The 12637-nt window shown below is 52.0% G+C and overlaps 1 protein-coding gene across 1 annotated transcript; it reads right to left on the minus strand.

Moving 5' to 3' along the window:
- Positions 1-1177: 1177 nt before the first annotated feature.
- FABP6 (fatty acid binding protein 6) lies at positions 1178-8310 on the minus strand. The gene is made up of 4 exons (XM_062189684.1): positions 8241-8310; positions 6696-6871; positions 4336-4425; positions 1178-1231 (listed from the first exon to the last, which is right to left on the minus strand). Exons 1-4 carry the CDS (start codon positions 8305-8307, stop codon positions 1178-1180), a joined length of 387 nt encoding a protein of 128 aa, XP_062045668.1. The 5' UTR covers positions 8308-8310.
- Positions 8311-12637: the final 4327 nt, after the last annotated feature.

Below are 12637 nucleotides of genomic sequence, written 5' to 3' on the forward strand. Positions count from 1 at the left end.
GCGCATCTCGCTGATCCGAAGCCAGGAGCCAGGTGCTTCTCCCAGTCTCCCATGCAGGTGCAGGGCCCAAGCACTTGGGCCATCCTCCACTGCCTTCCCGGGCCATAGCAGAGAGCTGGCCTGGAAGAGGGGCAACCGGGATAGAATCTGGCGCCCCAACCGGGGCTAGAACCCGGTGTGCCGGCCCGCAAGGCGGAGGATTAGCCTGTTAAGCCACGGCGCCAGCCTAATAAATCTTTCTAAAAGAAGAAAAGGAAATCCTGGGTGACAAGAAGTCAGGGTGATGCCTAGATGCGGCAGCACTCCCAAGTAGAGAAGGGAATGAAAGCAGGCCCTCCCTGTCCCTGCTCTGCACTGGGCATTGTCTAGCCAGGGAACAAGTGGGCAACCTCCACTGCCATGCCTTGAGCACACAGTGTCCTGTCAGTCACAGGCCATCTGCTAACCTGGAGGCTGCCTAGGAATCCTTAGCCCTGGGCTCCAGGTCACTACCAAGGGAACAGGTGACCCTGCTGACCGCATTTCCCAGCCCACTGCAGACCCTTAACAGCTCTTCTCAGGGACCCCGTCCAAGCCCAAGACATCCCAGTCCTCCTTGTGCCCCCTGTCACCTGCATTTCCCGTTTCTCATGCCATTCTATCTCTCCCCCTCGGCTCTCATCAGTCCTCTCAGGCCCCTTTTGTAGCAGTGGGTAAACTGAAACCCAAGGGGAGAACTCCACAGGAAATAGTAGCAGAGCATGGCCAAGCTGAAACACCCCTGGGCGAGCCCTGGTGCATCCATCCCGGTGCCTGTCCCGCCTCAGAGCCCAGCAGCCAGGGCTTTTCCGGAAGGTGCAGTCCAGATACACCTGCAGCCCAGGTGAGACTCCGTGTGCTACCCCTCCCACAATGCAGTGCCTCCACCTGCAGAGTGGAGGTGGCGGGGACAAAGGGATCCTTGGAAGGGCACCACTCCGCTTGCCCTGCTCCAGCTTGGCCTCGCCCACACTCATGTTCTGTCTGGTAGGACCATGTTTGTCCTGTGTGGCCATCTTTGGGACAGTCCGCCCTCACCCAGCCCAGAGGCTGCCCCAAGAGGCCCCAAAACAAAAAGAGGTTCTGGAGCGATCAGTGTCTGTTCTTAGATCAGCTTTATTGGTGGGGCTGTGCCTGCTTCCGAGCCTGGCCTCGCTGCTCAGGCCAGCCTCTTGCTCACGCGCTCGTAGGTCACTCCTCCAATGCTGGAGACCTGGAAGAAGCAGCCAGAACAGAGGGAGCCGTTCAGGTGTCAGAAACATCATTCCCCGCCGGCATTGTTGGGAGCTGGGGCCTCATGCTGGGTGATGAGCCCAGTGGACTGATGCTGTTACCCCGGGAGGGGACTGGTTATAAAAGCGACTTCTGCCCCCTCCCTTGCTCTTGCTCTCTCCCCCCTCCCCCAAGGCCTTCATCCACCTTAAGCCACCTTACGAAGCAGGGCAAAGGCCTTCCCTCAGCAGTGTGCTCTTGGACTTTCCAGCCTCCAGAAGCAAGGGCAAGAAATAAACTTAGTTATCACATAGCCTGTTGGGCTGTTCTGTGATGGCAGCAGTAGGCAGACCATGCCCCACCGCCTGGCAGGGGCTCCGAGCCTAACCACAGGAGCCAGGCGAAGGAAGGCTGGCCTCCACTACCGGATGCAGGGAGATGGGTCCTACTGTGGGCCTCAGTTTCCCCAGTGCAGACTCAGTGTGGTGAACATGCTAAACAGCTGTCAGGGGTGACAGCTCTGGGTATGCTAAACTTCCTTCTGCTCCTTGCAATGTGTGCATGCCAGGCACTTCCCTCGCATTATCCCACTGAGTCCTCGCAGCACCCCTGTGAGGTTGTCCTTTGTGTGCAGAGAAGGCTAAGGCTGAGAGGCCATGCTGAACCACTGCATTGCGGTGTTTTGGGCACCTGCCACACAGAGGCTCAGGGCTTAGTGGGAGAGGAGGGCAGCTGTGCTCTGGGCTCCTTGCCCAGGGACACGCTGTCCTTGGGTGCACTTGTGTCATCTGTTCTGACACAGCACAGGAGAGCAGGCCTCCCACAGGCCGGGGGCAGGTAAAAGGGAGGGCCTGGAGGAGGCTGAGAACCTCTCTAGCCTGGGAAGAGAGAGGGAATTGGCCATTGGACAGAGCCCTGAAGGGCGTGTTGGATTTGGAAAAGCAAACAGGAGAAAGGGGAACTCAGATTACAAAGGAACCACGTGGGCACGGGAAGGGAGGGAGGAGCAGTATAGAGCCCAGCACTCAGACCAGAGTGTGGACCTGATCCCAAACCGAGGGCAGTGGGGAGAAGTGACGGGATTTGCATGTGGGACAGAAGGAAGATGGAGTGGAGGGGGAGGGGAGTGCAGGGAGGAGGCAGGGTTGTGGGAGAGGAGGGGCCATGCAAGTGTGGCAGGGGCTGCTGGTAGCTGGAGAGGGAGGAGGCTGCTCCCAGGGGGCCCTCTCTTCAGTGCAGAATGAGGCAGGTGCTCCCGCTGAGTGTGAACTGTTAGAGGTGGGGGATTTGTAACCAGGACTGCTGCTCTCAGTGCCTCTTCCCGGTGCCATTGTTTGTGTGTCTGCATGCCTGTGTACATGTGTGCACATGTGTGTGCCTGTGTGTGTGTGTGAAAGGACACTGAACTCCAGGCACTGCCAACAGCATACAGCCTGCACGTCTGGGGCCTCTAAGAGTCGACAAAGAGGCTTGTTCAGTTTGAGAACTGTGGGGCACAAACCTGCTTCCACTTCCCCCCTACCCTGTGTTCTCTCTGCACACCTGCCAAGCTGGGAGGCTCCACTTCCGGGAGGCAGGACCTGGAGACTGATGTTTCATGTACAACTGTGTCCAGAGCTTTCCCCAGGGCCTCCCAGAGGTCACTTCTCACCAGGAAAAGGATTAGCCCTGTTGTTGACTTGCCCTATTTTTTCAACACTATCTACTTATTTTAAAATTATATTTCCAGAGAAAGGAGGAATAAAACCCACTGGCCTGGAAAGATCAGGCAGAGAGCCTAGTCTAGAAGTCGGCTGTGGGGATCTGCCTCCCCCACACAAAGCTCTGTGGCCTTGGGCAAGTCACGTGCTGTCTCTGAGCTCTGTAAGTCTTCTCTGTACAGTGGGAATGGCAGGAAGACGCTGTGCCTCTTGTGCCATGTTAGGACTGTGTATCTATCTGCCTTCCTCCGCAAACTCGTATGTTGAAACCATAACCCCTGTGCGATGGTGTCTGGAGGTGGGACTTGTAGGAGGTCATTAGGTCACAGGGATGGTGCACTTGTCTCTACCATGCACAGAAACCAGGAAGAGGGCCCTCACCAAACGCCAGCCGGCCTGCACCCTGCTCTTGGCCTTCCCAGCCTCCAGAACTGGGAAAAGTAAGTGGCTGTTGTCTGAAGCAGCCTATGGCATTCCTGTCGCAGCAGCCCAAAGTGACTGACAGGCCATGGGCTCCTTCCCCAGGTGGGGCTTGGTATGAGGGGAACAAGGAAATGAAAGGGGGAGAGAGGGAGATCAAAAAGAGGAGGTGAGCAGGTGCAAACCCTGCCTCCCCCTCACCCCCTCCTGAGAACCTGGGGGAGGAGGGAGGGCTCTCTCTGGCCCAGGCTGTAGCCTCAGAGTGGGGAAATGAAGGGTGGTGAAGCCTTCTCCTCCCTTTGAGTCTCACATCTATGTCTTCCACCTGGGGAAAATTCTGGAGCTCCAGGAAGAAGAGGCGGAAGTGAGATGGAAGTCCTCTTGGGCAGCACCTCCAGCCTCTGCAGAGTGCTGGGTGTGGGAGGGATCGGGCTGTATGTGTGGGTGTGGGTGTGGGTGGATGTGTTGGACCTGCCAGGGTTTGAAATGCTTTAAACTGAGCTGCCAATAGGGTGGAGAATTCACACATACATGGAAATTTCCATCCTGTTTTGAAAATCAGATCTAGTGAAAAGGGCCTGAAGTACCCGTGGAAATGGGGAGGCATGGTGGCTGCCCTGGGGGACCCACCCGGATCATTTACGTTCTTGGAAGGGCCCCACCGGCTTCCTGACTTGTGCCAGTACTAGGGTCCAATCCCAGCTTGTCAAAGCCGTGTGCCCTATCACTAATGACTTGGTTTCCCTAGGCCTCAGTCTCCTGACCTGTACAATGGACATGAAAAATCCCCACCTAACAGGGTTGCTGTGAGATTCAATAATCCCATGTGCTCCCAGTGCTGTGCACAGAGCACAATACCCAAGAAATGCCCAGAAAGCTGGCTACCCCCCACCAAGGGGCCATGGCTGGGGACAGAACCAAGCATTTATTTCTCAGTTCTGGGGCCAGAAAGGCCAGGAGCACGCAGGACCAGCAGAAGACTCACCTCCACCAGCTTGTCACCCTTGATCTCCGAGGTGTGCTGATAGTTGGGAAAGTTCGCCACCACCTTGCCGCCTTCCATGTTCACGACGGCCTGGAAGGGAAGCGCAACACTAAGCCTGAGCCAGCAGAGCCCTCGCAGTGTGGCCAGCGATGCCCTCTGGGAATTTGCCAACCAATGCACCATCCACATGTTTCCAAAGACAGAGATAACGTTGAGCAAGTCCCTTGCCCTCTCTCTGCCTCAGTTTATTCATCTCTAAAATAGAAGGAGGGGTGGGCATTTGGCATGATGGTCCACATGCAGGTGCTGCTTGAGCCTCCAGCATCCTGTATCCGAGCGCCTGGCTTCCATCTCAGGCTCTACTCCCGATTCCAGCTCCCTGTGAACACACATCCTGGGAGGCAGCAGGTGATGGCTCAAGCAGCTGGGTCCCTGCCATCCATTTGGGACAACCAGATTGAGTTCCTGATTCCTGGCTTTGACCTGACCCAGCCAGGGCCATTGTGGACATCTGGGAAGTGAACCAACAGATGGGAGATTGTCTCCCTCGCTCACTCACTGTTGGTGAACACCTTAAATATCCAGTGTAGATTATCCACATTAGATAACCTAACTATCTCAATGTGAGAGTGATCAAATAAGTTCTAGTCTTTCCATATTCTGAGATACCATTCAGACTTTAAAAAGAACAAGGCAAATCAATATATGCTGGCCCAGAAAAGCCTTCCAAGAAAGATGGAAATTTTTTTAAAGCCAAGTGCAGACTATGTCAGGTCTACTTGTTCTTCACCTTCACAGCCTGAGGAACCAGATGTTCTCATGGCCATGGTTGGGGTCTGCAGAGGGGATCCAAAATAGGGAAAAGGGACCAGCCTGGGTGAGAGGAGGACAGCCAGCCTCTGTGTGGTTTGGACATTGGTGTGGGTATCACGTATTCCCCCAAAGGCCCATGTGTTAAAGGCTTGGTCCCTCAAGTCTTGTGTTAATGGTACTAAGTGGGGGTGAATCTTAATCCAATTATGGTGTTCCAGGTGGGGCCTTTGGGAGGTGATTGATTGGACTGGGCTGTTAGGATGAAGCCAAATGGTCCCTCTTGCCATGTGACACTCTGCCACCTTGGGAATTTGCCAACAGGAAAGCCTTTGCCAGAGGCCAAGCCACCTAGGCCTGCACAGTCTTGGGCTGTGAACCTCCAAAACTGTGAGCCAAAATAAACCCCCTTCCTTCCTTACTTAGAAACCTGTATCAGGTATTTCATCACAATAATGAAACATGGAGTAATCCAGCCACTTGCTACTTCTCTGTTACCCAAGGTTGTCTGTAAACAAGGCCTGGGCACTCCTCTCTGAGTCCCACTGGGAGGCAGTGTGACAATAATGAGTACGTCTTCTGGAACCAGGCTGCCTGGATGTGAAGGTGTGGACAAGTCTGCCCTCGGCAAATCAGAAAGGCGGGTGCGTGGGGCAAGAGCAGATCTGCACAGCACGCAGAAGGGCTAGCGCGGACCTCCAGGCCTCTAGAGCTCCTGCCGGCTGCACACAGCAGGGGCCGGGCTGCCCTGTGTCCCACAGCAGGGGCTATGGGCTCTGGCGTGAGCACAACCACCAGCAGCAAACAGCTGCGCTTCCAATCCCTGGCCTGTGGCTTCTGCTTGCAGGGCTTCAGCCACATCCTCAGCCTCCTTGAGCCTAGCTTCTTCACCTCTAGACAAAAGCAATGACTAACCCTTTCCTCGCCAGCACTCGGTTTGTGACAGGTAACATGCTAGGTACACCCGTGCATTATCTTGGTGACGCTTCACCGTGGCTCTTGGAGTGTGGACCTGTGCCTAGTCCCATTTTGCATACCAGAGATCCCATTCCACTTCAGGGGAGTGAAATGATTTGCCCCAGGTCCGCCATGCTTACAGATCCAGCTGAGCCTGACAAAAGGGCTTGGGTTCTTTATGTCTTTATGCCACTGCTGGGAGGCAGCATGAGAAAGCAGTTATGCTCCCTGGAGCCAGATTGCCTGGCTGCAAAGGCCTTGCCCCCTGCTGTGGGACTTAGGACAAGCAATTTCATCCCATGGCTGGGCACCCCATCTGTAAGATGGGGACAGTGCTTGTGGCTACTTCTTTAACTTCATTACAATGCATAAAGTATTTAGCAAGTGTCTGTATTAAATGCTCAGTAAATGTGAGCTATGTTTGTTTTCACTGCAGTAGCATTTAAAAACCAGGAGCATTAAACTGTTGGGTAACTCAAGCTCTTAGTGCTGGAGGCTGAAGTAGAGAAACCTCGGCCTGGGGAGCAGAGAGCTGTGGCCAAGGCCAAGAAGTTGGCCAGAGGTTTAGGGAAGTGGGGTAGGCAGCGTCTCACCTTGAACTTCTTGCCCCCAAAGGTCTGTATTTCACTCTCCTTGCCAATGGTGAACTTGTTGGTCATGATTTGTCCCCCGGAGTAGTGATGGGACCAGGTGAAGTCCTGCCCGTCCTGCTTTATCTCCGTGACGATCTTAATGTTTCGGCTCTTTTCCACCACATCGCTGGGAAGCCCTGGGCCCGGGGATAGAGCTGGTTAGAGCCCTGTGATCGGGGAAACAGCCTCCCTCCCTGTGGCAGCCTAGCTCTCGGGTTAAGAGCACAGTGCCCGAGACAGAATGTACCTGCCCTTCAACCCCAGCTCTGCCGTGAGCCCTGTGACTTTGGCAAGTCACTGTCTCCTTGAGCTTCAGTCGTTCATCTACTAAATGGGGATAACCAGGCCATCTCAGAAGTCTGTTTGCAAGGAACAGATTCAGTGTTACCATGTCTGGTAATGCTCCTGACACCTACTTAGTGCTTGTCAGTAATAGCTGTCTGATCGTGATATAAATCAAACAGAAATTTGTCAAGCTCGCAGCATTCCAGAATGACAGGGACCTTCCAGATGTGCCATCTAAGGCTTCTGTTTTACAGACAAAGAAAGGAAGGCCCAGACTGGGCAGAGAGGGTTAGTGGCAGAGTCGGGTCTAGGAGTGAGGTGGACTCACTTCCCTTCCACAATGCTAGCCTGCTGCAGGGAAGCAAGTCCCAGCTCCATCAGGGCCGTTTCAGAGAACTGACTTGGAGGTGTTCTCACCTTTCCGGGGCCCCTGGGCTCAAGGGCCCTGCTCTCAGGGCTGCTCTGGCCCCGCAAGCTGGCAAAATGTGGCCACCAAGAGAGGTAGGGGCTGACCTCCGAATCTTGATAATTGCACTGCCTGTGACTTAGAGAGTGAACACAGATTGCCAAACCCACGGTCTCATGGGTTCCTTGCCATAGAGCAGTGTTACAAGTCAAGCTGTGAGAGAAGGGTGAAGCCCCTGGGCCCTCTGCTGACAGACAATGTCTAGCACAGCCGGGCCTATGTTTGTTGAATGAGTGAAGGAGCGGCTTGTCAAACCTAGTCTCTGTACTAACCCCTCAATCACCTCTCCCTAGCCAGGATTGGTGACACCACTCACCACAGGGCCCTGAGTGCTGATGACCATTGCCACAGACAGGTCACACTGAGGTGCCCCATCAGCAATACTAGGATCCACCTTGTCTATAGCAGGCATTTAGCCAATGATAGCTTGAATGAACAAAGTCTCTACTTCGCTAGTCAATTGCCACTCTGCCAATTACCAGGTGTGCAGCCTTGAACTAGTTACTCAGCCTCGCTGGGCCTCAAGCTTTCCATCAGTGAAGTGGAGATAGTAATAGTCTCTAAGTGTTTTAAAGTCAACGAGTGTCTTATTGGTCTTATCATCAGAGCCGAGCACAGACTAGTTGCTAAACCAACAAGTGAATGAATGAGTGGATGAAGTCCTGTCCCGTTCTATCGCAGGGGTTAAGGTTCCTGGCCTAGAGCTGGCTGTGGCAAACCTGCTCCAGGAAAGGCACATGCAGGAGCTCACTCACCCAGGAGCTTCATGAACTCGTCATAGTTCTTCTCACTCTCCATCTCGAACTTGCCGGTGAAGGCCATGGTGCTGGGAAAGCCGGAGGCTAGAGCGCAGGTAGGTGAGGAAGACTTGGTGGGATCTGGTGGTGGGGTCTGGTGTCCCAGCTTATAAACTCTCCCAGCAGCTGAGGTTCAGCCCTTGAATCACCCCACTTCCCCCTCCTGCCCCAAAGAGGAAGCACTGTTTTACAATGTGGGCAGGACCTGAAGGTTATTCACCTGGGCAAGTGCTGGCTGTCATCCCATCGCCATTCTCAGCAAGGTCAGGGCCAAGATTGCCAAAAGGTTCGAGGAGTCATCCACCTGGGCCCATCCTTCCCTCGCTTGATTCATGCCCTGTCCTCTACCCAAGCTCTCATCATCTCTCACTCATCCACCCCTCACTCATCAACCAGTGGTGCATTGAGTGCCTACTACTGCGTGTGAGGCCGGTGCAGGTGAATGAGACTACACCTTTCCCCAAAGCACTTCCGCTGTAGTCCTCAGACGAGTCACCACCTGCTGAGTGGATCAGTAGGACGTGATGTGCCCAAGTGAAGCACTGATACGTGACGTGGGGCATGGGGCAGGAGCAATGGTGTCCAGCGGGGGGGCTGATGCGCCTTTGGGAAGAGGTGGCATTGGAGACAGGTGTCGAAGGGCTTGTAGGATTTGGATGTCTACAGAAGCAGGAAGGTTGGACAAGGCAGAGAACAAAGAGATAGAAAAAAGAGTGCAGGCAGTGCAACCGAAAGCAAGGCTGCAGCCCACTGACAACGCACAGTGCAGCGCACTCTGTGAAGGCTCTCCTCACTATTATTTACCGTTCATTAGGGAGCCCATCCAGCTCCTCTCCTGGGCTCTGTTCTCCATGAGCGGCATCATTCCTGTCCAAAGCAGAATTCATCCAGTCGCTGACTCCCAGCAACTGAGTGGTTTCTTAACTGATGGCAAAACAACTTTGCCACATTTTACTGATTTTCGGTCTCTAAGTTTGAGATGCTTTACCCCAGCCAGGAGTCTTCCTTTAGTCTAACACACACACACACACACACCATCATTTTTCTGATGATGAGTTATGTATTGAAATTTCAAATAATTCAGAGCAAATGACGATCCTGACAAAGGGATCCTTGATAACAGTTTGATCTCTCTCCTTGCATATATTACTGTCTTATACAAATGAGATTACACTGTTCTGTTACCTCCATTTTATGTCATGATCTAGGGACAGGTCTGTATCACTACATAAAGGTGTATCACATTCTTTTTAAGATTTATTTATTTATTAAAGATTTATTTATTTATTTGAAAGAGTTACACACAGAGAAAAGGAGAGACAGGGTGGGGAGGGGTCTTCCATCTGCTGATTCACTCCCCCAGTTGGCCACAATGGCCGGAGCTCTGCCGATCCGAAGCCAGGAACCAGAAGCTTCTTTCTGCTCTCCCACATGGGTACAGGAACCGAAGGACTTGGGCCGTCTTCTACTGCTTTTCCAGGCCACAGTAGAGAGCTGGATAGGAAGTGGAGCAGCTGGGACTCAAACCGACACCCATATGTGATGTCAGCACTGCAGGTTGCAGCTTTACCCACTACGCCACGGCTCCAAGATTTACTTATTTGTTTGAAAGGCAGAGTTACAGAGATGTAGAGGCTAGGAGAGAGAGAGAGAGGGAGGGAGAGAGGGAGGTCTTCCAACCACTCGTTCACTCCTCAAATGGCTGCAATGGCCGGAACTGAGCCAATCCAAAGCCAGGAGCCAGGAGCTTCTTCCCAGTCTCCCACTTCGGTGCAGGGGCCCAAGTACTTGGGCTATCTTCTACTGCTTTCTCAGGCCATAACAGAGAGCTGGATCAGAAGTGGAGCAGCCAGGAATTGAACCAGTGCCTATATGGGATGCCAGCACTGCAGGTGATGGCCTTACCCTCTACATCACAGCACCGGCCCCCACATTCTTCTTAATAGCTCCAGAGTATTTTCTCGTAATTGTGTTCCATAATTACTTAACAAATGCTAGATGTTTAGGTTGTTTCCAATCTTTTTCTGTCAGGAATGACTGTGATATTCTTGTTCACACCTCTTGGTGTACGTGTTGGATTATGTATGAAGACTATTTGCTAAGGATGAATTCCTAGAACCATGCATTTTGTGTTTAACCCTGTTAAATCTATTACTTGGCTGCCTTTCAGAAGGGCGACTGTGGTTTACCCTCCCACTGGAGTGTGCGAGGATTTCCCCTCACTGATAATAACAGTGAGATGAAATACCAATGGCAACATGGCCATCGCTTATGGGGTGCTTATTATGCAGTGGTACTCTGCCAGCGCAGATGGATTACCTCATGGAACCTTCAAAACCATTCCTTGAACGACTTCCTAGTGTTACCTCCATTTGGCCAAGGAGCAGACACATGTTCAATGACGTGAAGTAACTTGTATAACGCAAGAACCACTGCACGTAGAACTATCAAAACTTTCAACATCTTTGATTTTTATTATTTTTTTCAATTTGAGAGACAGAGAAAAAGAGAGAGAGGGGAGTTCCTGTCTGGTGGTTCACTCCCCAAATGCCAGCAAAGTTGTCTAGGGCTGTGCTGGGCAAAGTTGGAAGCTGGAACTTGAACTCACAAGTTGGAACCTGAACTCAAAACAGGTCTCCCCTGTGGACAGCAGTGACTTGTTTACCTGGGCCGCACCGCTGCCTCCCAGGGTCTGCGTTAACAGGAAGCTGGAGTCAGGAGCTGGAGCCAGGAATTGAACGCAGGCTCTGTGATTTGGGATGCAGGGTCCTAACTGGCTGTTTAACCACTAGGCTAAACGCCTGCTCTCTGACATCTATTAAATTCATTTTGAAAGGCCCCATAACCTCCCAGCCCTAACACAGTAACTGCTTTTCATTTTCCTACTCTCTTCCTCCTCCTCCTCCCAGTGCCCCCCCCCCCATCCTCACAGATGCAGGATAACCATAACCCATGTGAACACAGTGGTGCAGTTTGCTTTTCTCCCCTCAGCATCTGTTTATAAACACAGCCCTGCGTGTCTGTGAGGCTGTCCCATTTATTGTTAGAAATGGCTGCATAATAGTCCACCGAGGGGAACATTAGCCGTGCCCAGATGTTAGCTGTTAGACTTTCATGTGGATCTCAACCTACTCCATTAAAAAATAAAGCCACAGTGAGCCTCCTACGCGTATAGAGTTTGTTTATGTTTTGGGGTTTTGGGAAGTTTTGTTGTTTAAGTATTTCCTTGAGCTGAGACCCCAAGATGGGATTATAAAGCCAAGCAATCTGGAACATTCTTTCGGCTCATAAGATGTTTTGCCAAGTTGTGTCTGGATTGGTTGACACTCAGCTCCTCGGGGTGCAGAATCTCTCGGGACTCAGGGTTCAGCACCTCTTTAGTCCTTTCCCGGACATGCTGTCCCTTAGCGTCACAAATTGCACCATCTTGAGAATCTATTTCTTGTCTTTTAAACAACCTTTATATCGGAAAGGGTTTTATATCATCCAGCTATAAAAATAATAGATGGTCATTGTAGAAAATTTGGAAAGCACAAAGCACAAATATATTAAAAGCTTTCTGTCATCCCACCAAATATCCTTTTCACCTGCAAAGTTGACAAGGTGCTGAAGAAGAGGGAGCATAAGACTGTGTAAAGGAAAGAGGAAAGCCCGTGTCTCACTGCATCTCACCTGCGGAGCCACCTGCTGTTCCATTCAGTGGGTAACCCTCGAGGTGCTTCCCACATGCACACAAACGTGTTTGCACTTATCCATTTCCCCCTGATCTTTTAAACAAAGACAAAAGCCAGAGGTATGTTTTCTCTTGCTTTTTTTCCACTTGGCAAAACATCAGCGACCTAAATGAATTGTATTTCTTCACAGAAACTGGAAAATAACCTATTTATTATTTTAAAAGATTTTCCAAACAGACAAATCCACTAATGGAATATATTGGGCTGCCCTCCACAGGGGAAAGCCATGGAGCATTTTGTCAGCTCACTGGAAAGCCTGGCGGGACATCATTCACCAGCCAGGGCCGCATCGTGGTGTAGCTGAAGCCAGAGCTTGGGACACCCACATCCACCTGGGTGCCTGGGTTCAAGTCCCACCTCCACTTCCAATTCAGCATTCCTGCTAATGCACAGCCTGGGAAGTAGCAAAACAGCTCAAGTGCCTGGGTTCCTATGGCCCAAAGGGGAGACACAGGTGGAGCCAGGAGCTTTGGGTGGGCTTTGGGCTAGCCCACCCCTAGCTGCTGCTGACATTTAGGGGAATGAACCAGTGGATGGAAGCAATCTCTCTCTCTCTCTCTCTTTCTCTCTCTCTCTCTCTCTCTCAAATAGCTTACAAAGGTTTACCAGCAGTAAGTGAGA

This window comes from Lepus europaeus, chromosome 4 (assembly GCF_033115175.1).
Source record: "Lepus europaeus isolate LE1 chromosome 4, mLepTim1.pri, whole genome shotgun sequence".
NCBI classification, from domain to species: domain Eukaryota; kingdom Metazoa; phylum Chordata; class Mammalia; order Lagomorpha; family Leporidae; genus Lepus; species Lepus europaeus.